This window comes from Dendrobates tinctorius, unplaced genomic scaffold, assembly GCF_039654945.1.
Source record: "Dendrobates tinctorius isolate UK_male_01 unplaced genomic scaffold, ASM3965494v1 ptg000054l, whole genome shotgun sequence".
Classification (NCBI taxonomy): Eukaryota; Metazoa; Chordata; class Amphibia; order Anura; family Dendrobatidae; genus Dendrobates; species Dendrobates tinctorius.
In genome coordinates this window covers 17,609,694-17,617,634 of record NW_027361722.1, presented here as the reverse complement: position 1 = coordinate 17,617,634, position 7,941 = coordinate 17,609,694, and the positions used below count along the sequence as shown (strand labels likewise).

Genomic DNA, 7,941 nt, shown 5'->3' with positions numbered 1-7,941 from the left:
TATAATACTGCTGCTATATACAAGAATATAACTACTACTACCCCTATGTACAAGAATATAACTACTATAATACTGCTGCTATATACAAGAATATAACTACTATAATACTGCTGCTATATACAAGAATATAACTACTATAATACTGCCCCCTATGTACAAGAATATAACTACTATAATACTGCCCCCTATATACAAGAATATAACTTCTATAATACTGCTCTCTGTAAGAAAGGGTATGGCATTTTCTAGATTAGAGTTATGTTAGACGAATCATTTCTATGTGCCCTTTTCCCGGTATGTAGATTTTTTTTGGAGAGTTATTATTGCCTACTTGCATCAATCACTTTATTGTCCTTTATCCACTACTCTCATCATCCACATTAGAGGTGGAGAATTCTCGTCTTACCTCAGTACTGGTATCACCTGATCGATACATCTAGCGATTTTGGACTTCTTGGTCACCATAGTGACTACCCCGACTATCAGATGTCAGGGATGTGGCTCAGTTACACCGTATCGCTTGCACTGTCTTACATTGGAGGTGACTTCCAATACTTTACAGCGCCAAGGAAGCAGAACGGCTGCCATATGTTATAATGAGCGGAGAAAGTATTACAAGCCGCAACCATGAGCGCTGAGAAGGTAAGTGACTGCTAATGGGATGAGCTGATGTAGCAGAGCTGGAATTATCATTTACTTCTGTGGCTGCACATAGTTTTTGCATCTGAACTTCAATCACATGGGAAGCGTACCTGAGCTCTGCTACATCTGTATATTATATGTCAGTCCCCATAAAAGCGCTGGTAATTGTTTGAAAGAAGAATTTGTGATTTTTTTAATTTTTTTTTTATTTTTCTTATGGCTCTGAAAAGTAAACATTTCAATGTGTTTTTTGCCTTCGCTTCTTACAATTTTTTTTTTACCCTTTTTTTTAATTTAAATATTTCCTGATTGTTTTTGGCCTGTTGAGACCCAAAGTGAATTGTATCAAAGTCCTCTAAATTCTTCCCCTGCGGAGCTGCCACGTACATAGCTATAGAAGGTGAAAATAGGAGAAAGAACGGAGCATAGAGGAAAATGGAGTAAAAATTAGAAGGTAATTAAGTTCCTTAAAAACGTGACAGTAAGACAAGACAATCACCGAAACAATGGAGTCCCGTGCAAAAAAAAAGTTATAATAACACAACTTGTATAGATACCGTACTCTGATTATCAGGACAAGCTGTGAAGGTAAAGTTTGGCAAGTACAGCCATAGAGTAAATGTAAGTTCAAAGTGAACAAAGAGTATTGTCCCCAAAATGGAGGAATCAATGAACACAGACAAAGTTAATTAATGCAGGCAGAGCTTACCAAGAGGATTAACACGGACCCCAAATCAGATGACAGACACCCCGACGCGCGTTTCGCGTCCACACAGGACGTTTTCTGAAGGGGAAGTATACCTTTAGTAGCCATTCAAACCCATTTGTGTCAACTTCTGTGCATGTTATTAGGCCAAAAATCACAGGAGTATGTGAACTTTTGATCAGGGTCATTTGGATGTTTTGGGTTGTCATTTTGATTTAAATAGAGAAAACACAGTAGACAATGAATGGCTTCACCCGACCACAAACCACAAGTGGAGACAAAGTTTTGGTGTTATCATTCATATTCTCTGAAAAAAAGGCCAAGGAAGCAAAAATCCTCCTGGGGTATGTAAACTTTTGAGCACAACTATACATATATAATAAAATATATTTAAAAAAAAACATAGCCCATTTTCTCTGTCTAACCCCCTGAGATGCTGCACTCTCTGCTCACTGTGGCATCTTAGGGATTAAACTGTAGGGATTCTCAAAAATCCCTACAGTTTCTGCAGGGTAGAGGCAGTGACCGGACGGTCAGCATGACACATACACAACATCCGGCTGTCACTTACATTTCGGTAATACAGACCAGTTTAGTAAAACTTTTCAACTGCGTGTCCCAACACATCTATCTGTCTTCCAGGCTCCAGAGGAAGCTCTGGCTTCCGGGAATCTAGAAGTCGTGTCTGTTTCAGAGGAAGAATTGCCGGTTGTGGATATCGCCTTCTCTTACTTTAGATTTTTCCTAACAAAAACCAAAGTGGATCCAGGAGAAAACAAATCAGGTAAGACATGGTCGCAACCTCGTGAAAATTGCTAATAAACTTAGCGTCATGGGGGCAGAAAATGAATGGCTGGAAGTTTAGATGATCCACGGTAGCTACCACTAGTGGTGAAGAGCTAGGAGAAATGGGCCAAGATCCTGGGCCTGGACAAACTATAGGACACAAAACAGCCAAATGGCAGAGAATAGAAGCTGTTCACAAAGTCCAAGCACATCTTTGGGGGACCCCTTTGTGGGCCCTAAAGCTAACTCATGGAGGGTCAGATGGATGAAAGCCATGGGGCAAGGAGGTAAGGTCATACATTGGCAGGTAGACCAAATGCTCTCTGCATGTTTCCTCACTTGCAAAGAGGAGCACATTCATGCCGGGAAAGATAATTTCCCCTAGGTAGACTGGACGTCACCAATCCACACCAGGGACATCACACGGCGCTGACGGACACAGACAGGAGAGGGCCCTTGTGCAGGAAGACTATGTGGGCCCTTTATATTCCAATAGCTCATCCTAATGTCCAATTTCACCTATTTTGGAAGAGGTAGTGGCCCCCTCTTCTCTTAGGTCCCATGCGGCTGCAGAGGTTTAAACAATGGTATGTCCACATGGGGCAATGGAAATGCAACATTTCCACGCCATATTATCTGATGTCAACACAATCCATAGAGTATCTTTGATCGAAGAAATATAATCTCTGCTGTGGTTCCAATTTTCATTTTTAATGTCAACCTGAATTATGGATATACAGTCATATGTAAAAGTTTGGGCACCCCTGTTAATGTTAACCTTTTTTCTTTATAACAATTTTGGCTTTTGCAACAGCTATTTCAGTTTCATATATCTAATAACTGATGGACTCAGTTATATTTCTGGATTCAAATGAGGTTTATTGTACTAACAGAAAATGTGCAATCTGCATTTAAACAAAATTTGACCGGTGCAAAAGTATGGGCACCCTTATCATTTTCTTGATTTGAACACTCCTAACTACTTTTTACTGACTTCCTGAAGCACTAAATTGGTTTTGTAACCTCATTGAGCTTTGAACTTCATAGCCAGGTGTATCAAATCATGAGAAAAGGTATTTAAGGTGGCCACTTGCAAGTAGTTCTCCTATGAAGAGTGGCATCATGGGCTCCTCAAAACAACTCTCAAATGATCTGAAAACAAAGATTATTCAACATAGCTTTTCAGGGGAAGGATACAAAAAGTTGTCTCAGAGATTTAACCTGTCAGTTTCCACTGTGAGGAACATAGTAAGGAAATGGAAGAACACAGGTACAGTTCTTGTTAAGCCCAAAAGCGGCAGGTCAAGAAAAATATCAGAAATACAGAGAAGAAGAATGGTGAGAACAGTCAAGGACAATCCACAGACCACCTCCAAAGACCTGCAGCATCATCTTGCTGCAGATGGTGTCACTGTGCATCGGTCAACAATACAGCGCACTTTGCACAAGGAGAAGCTGTATGGGAGAGTGATGCGAAAGAAGCCGTTTCTGCAAGCACGCCACAAACAGAGTCGCCTGAATTATGCAAAAGCACATTTGGACAAGCCAGTTACATTTTGGAAGAAGGTCCTGTGGACTGATGAAACAAAGATTGAGTTGTTTGGTCATACAAAAAGGCGTTATGCATGGAGGCTAAAAAACACAGCATTCCAAGAAAAACACTTGCTATCCACAGTAAAATTTGGTGGAGGTTCCATCATGCTTTGGGGCTGTGTGGCCAATGCCGGCACCGGGAATCTTGTTAAAGTTGAGGGTCACATGGATTCAACTCAGTATCAGCAGATTCTTGACAATAATGTGCAAGAATCAGTGACGAAGTTGAAGTTATGCAGGGGATGGATAATTCAGCAAGACAATGATCCAAAACACCGCTCCAAATCTACTCAGGCATTCATGCAGAGGAACAATTACAATGTTCTGGAATGGCCATCCCAGTCCCCAGACCTGAATATCATTGAACATCTGTGGGATGATTTGAAGCGGGCTGTGCATGCTCGGCGACCATCAAACTTAACTGAACTGGAATTGTTTTGTAAACAGGAATGGTCACAAATACCTTCATCTAGGATCCAGGAACTCATTAATAGCTACAGGAAGCGACTAGAGGCTGTTATTTTTGCAAAAGGAGGATCTACGAAATATTAATGTCACTTTTATGTTGAGGTGCCCATACTTTTGCACCGGTCAAATTTTATTAAAATGCAGCTTGCCCATTTTCTGTTAGTACAATAAACCTCATTTGAATCCAGAAATATAACTGAGTCCATCAGTTATTAGATATATAAAACTAAAATAGCTGTTGCAAAAACCAAAATTGTTATAAAGAAAAAAGGTTAACATTAATAGGGGTGCCCAAACTTTTACATATGACTGTATCTTATGCACGTGTAGTGTATATAGGATGGTGAAAGTACGCTCAGAAATATACTGGTCCTATTATTCCAATAGGATGTTCTTGTGGGAAAATAAGAACGGATTAGAATTATATCCTGACATTTGTCCTTGCATATGATTAGCCATCCTACTCTCACCTGACCAGGAAGGTTAATGGGTGTGGATGGGACCTATTAAAATTTCTTTCCCCTAGTGGTGACTGCAGACAGGATCTTATCATGCATCTCTGTATACAGGGAGCTCCCCCTAGTGGTGGCTGCAGACAGGATCTTATCATGTATCTCTGTATACAGGGAGCTCCCCCTAGTGGTGACTGCAGACAGGGTCTTATCATGTATCTCAGTATACAGGGAGCTCCCCCTAGTGGTGGCTGCAGACAGGATCTTATCATGTATCTCTGTATACAGGGAGCTCCCCCTAGTGGTGACTGCAGACAGTATCTTATCATCTATCTCAGTATGCAGGGAGCTCCCCCTAGTGGTGGCTGCAGACAGGATCTTAGCATGTATCTCTGTATACAGGGAGCTCCCCCTAGTGGTGGCTGCAGACAGGATCTTAGCATGTATCTCTGTATACAGGGAGCTCCCCCTAGTGGTGACTGCAGACAGGGTCTTATCATGTAGCTCTGTATACAGGGAGCTCCCCCTAGTGGTGACTGCAGACAGGATATTATCATGTATCTTTGTATACAGGGAGCTCCCCCTAGTGGTGGCTGCAGACAGGGTCTTATCATGTAGCTCTGTATACAGGGAGCTCCCCCTATTGGTGACTGCAGACAGGATCTTATCATGTAGCTCTGTATACAGGGAGCTCCCCCTAGTGGTGGCTGCAGACAGGGTCTTATCATGTAGCTCTGTATACAGGGAGCTCCCCCTATTGGTGACTGCAGACAGGATCTTATCATGTAGCTCTGTATCCAGGGTGCTCCCCCTAATGGTGACTGCAGACAGGATCTTATCATGTATCTCTGTATACAGGGAGCTCCCCCTAGTGATGGCTGCAGACAGGATCTTATCATGCATCTCAGTATACAGGGAGCTCCCCCTAGTGGTGACTGCAGACAGAATCTTATCATGTATCTCTTTATGCAGGGAGCTCCCCCTAGTGGTGTGCTGCAGACAGGATCTTATCATGTATCTCTGTATACAGGGAGCTCCCCCTAGTGGCGACAGCAGACAGGATCTTATCATGTATCTCTGTATACAGGGAGCTCCCTCTAGTGGTGGCTGCAGACAGGATCTTATCATGTATCTCTGTATACAGGGAGCTCCCCCTAGTGGAGGCTGCAGACAGTATCTTATCATGTATCTCTGTATACAGGGAGCTCCCCCTAGTGGTAGCTACAGACAGGATCTTATCATGTATCTCTGTAGACAGGGAGCTCCCCCTAGTGGTGGCTGCAGACATAATGTTAATGTGTTTTTCTGTATGTGGGAAGTGATCCTTAGAAATATTATTTTATTTAACATTTTTTATATTCCTGTCCAGAGGGGGCTTTTACAGTTAGCCTATAACTGTCTGCTATATGAATATAGATATGTTTTTTGTATTCTGGCATTTAAAGTTAACACCCAATGGGAATCTACAACTTTTTATGACTTTCAGCATAAACAGCTGAGTTGAAGAAGTTCTCATTCCCCCGTCCTGTGAGATAACCTGATAGCTATAAATACAGATTTTGTTTTTTTTATTTAGGTTCGGGGAATTGTGCGCTGTGGTTAAATCGCTTCCCATTAATTTTCCAGCTGCTGCGTTTTATTGTCCTGTAATCTGAAGGGTTTGAATATGCAGATGTTCATTTGCTTAAACTTGTAATTTTGCCAGAGGGAGAGAAAAAAAGCTGACTCCTTTATCCCTACCCATCTGTCCTGGCAGCTATGCTTCCTAATTATTGGAGAAAAATGCACCCGGAAACATAGTAACCGCTCAGCACAGCTCACAATCACTGACGATACTGAGGATTCCACACGATCTACGGCAGAATAATCAGAGATGCCACTTAAGCTTTATTTACTCACACATGCGAGATGTATACTACAAGGTAAAAGATTTAGACAGTGAATTGCAAAAGTGATCACACCCCTTGTATAAACTGGGTGGACGTAACTCTAAATCATTTATCCATATATCGCCCGAAGTTTCTCATGGAGTGTGCTCTTCGGAAACATTCTGGTATGTGCTGTGATAGGGGCACGGACACAGACAGAAGGGGCCGCTGTGTAAGGACAATATACGGGCCCTCTGCAGTCCTATGGCTCATCACAATGCACAATTCCACCCATATTAGAGGTAGACGTAGCCCCGTACCTCTTGGGTGTGGATGCATAGGTCCGCCCCTGGGGTGTGAGTCTACCTGGGAGCATACCCTATACTCTGTCCATACTCGGGACTAGATTGACAGTTTGTTGCACAGGGGAATATTTGTCACCCTGGGGTGAAAAACATCACAGTGACTTAGGGTATGAGTCTCGAAAATGGCGTTTATCATTCCTTATCCTCCAGGCCAGTCTCAGACCCACTGCAGAGCAGCAGGCACCTCCTCGCATCTGCAACAACAAGAAACCATCGCCGGCTCTTGCTCTTGCACCTTTCACTTGGCACCACCGCTTTGACAAAGACCAGCAGCTTCTTTTGCAACTAGTGACCTCCCCGTCACTCCTTCATTTATCTTTACGGACACCGAAACACCCTTATGTGTAAGCAAGGGCTTCTTCTCCCAATTTTATGGTGGCACAACTTGCCAGCGTCACTGCATACATTGCTCAGGAACAGAAGACTCCTCTATCACACCGTGCGGCCTCAGGCAACTTTTCTTTGTGTCTTGCAGCAAGTCAGTCATAACTTAATCGTAACATATTCACAGTCGTACACCATACCATATTGAATATATATTGCCGCTGGCTAATTTGACTCTTTTCTATACCATGTTTCTGCCTGGCATCTCCTGCAGTCCATCTACTTGTGACTACTTTGGAAATCAAGACCTGGAAATTCAACTGAGAAAGATTGGACCCTTTCCTTCATCTATAGCCCGTTTCTGCCTGTCATCTCTTGTAGACGCCCGCCACCAATTGACTACTACTTTGGAAGACAAGACCTTGGAATCCAACCAATAAAGTTTGGACCCTTGCCTTTATGTATAGCCCTTTTCTGCCTGCCATCTATTGCATACGCTTGCCACCAATTGATGTCTACTACATGACTAATACATGTTGAGAAGGCCAAATTTTTAAATTCCTATTTCGCATCCATGTTCTCTAAGAAAGCCAATGTAACATCAACTGATCTTCACGGTGCCAACGAAGGAGAAAAAAGAATCAACACAATCTATAAGCAGAGAGATGTTGAGGGAACACTTAGCTAATTTAAGTGAATTTAAATCTCCTGGTCCAGATGAATTACATCCTAGGGTA

At 42.4% G+C, this 7,941-nt stretch overlaps 1 protein-coding gene across 1 annotated transcript in view; it reads left to right on the top strand.

Moving 5' to 3' along the window:
- Window positions 1-627: 627 nt before the first annotated feature.
- Window positions 628-7,941, top strand: part of TMPRSS3 (transmembrane serine protease 3) — a 77,127-nt gene continuing 69,813 nt past the window's right edge. Inside the window, exons 1-2 of the mRNA XM_073577221.1 lie at window positions 628-642; window positions 1,991-2,132. Coding sequence (XP_073433322.1) covers window positions 628-642; window positions 1,991-2,132 — 157 coding nt within the window. The remainder of the gene's footprint in view (window positions 643-1,990; window positions 2,133-7,941) is intronic.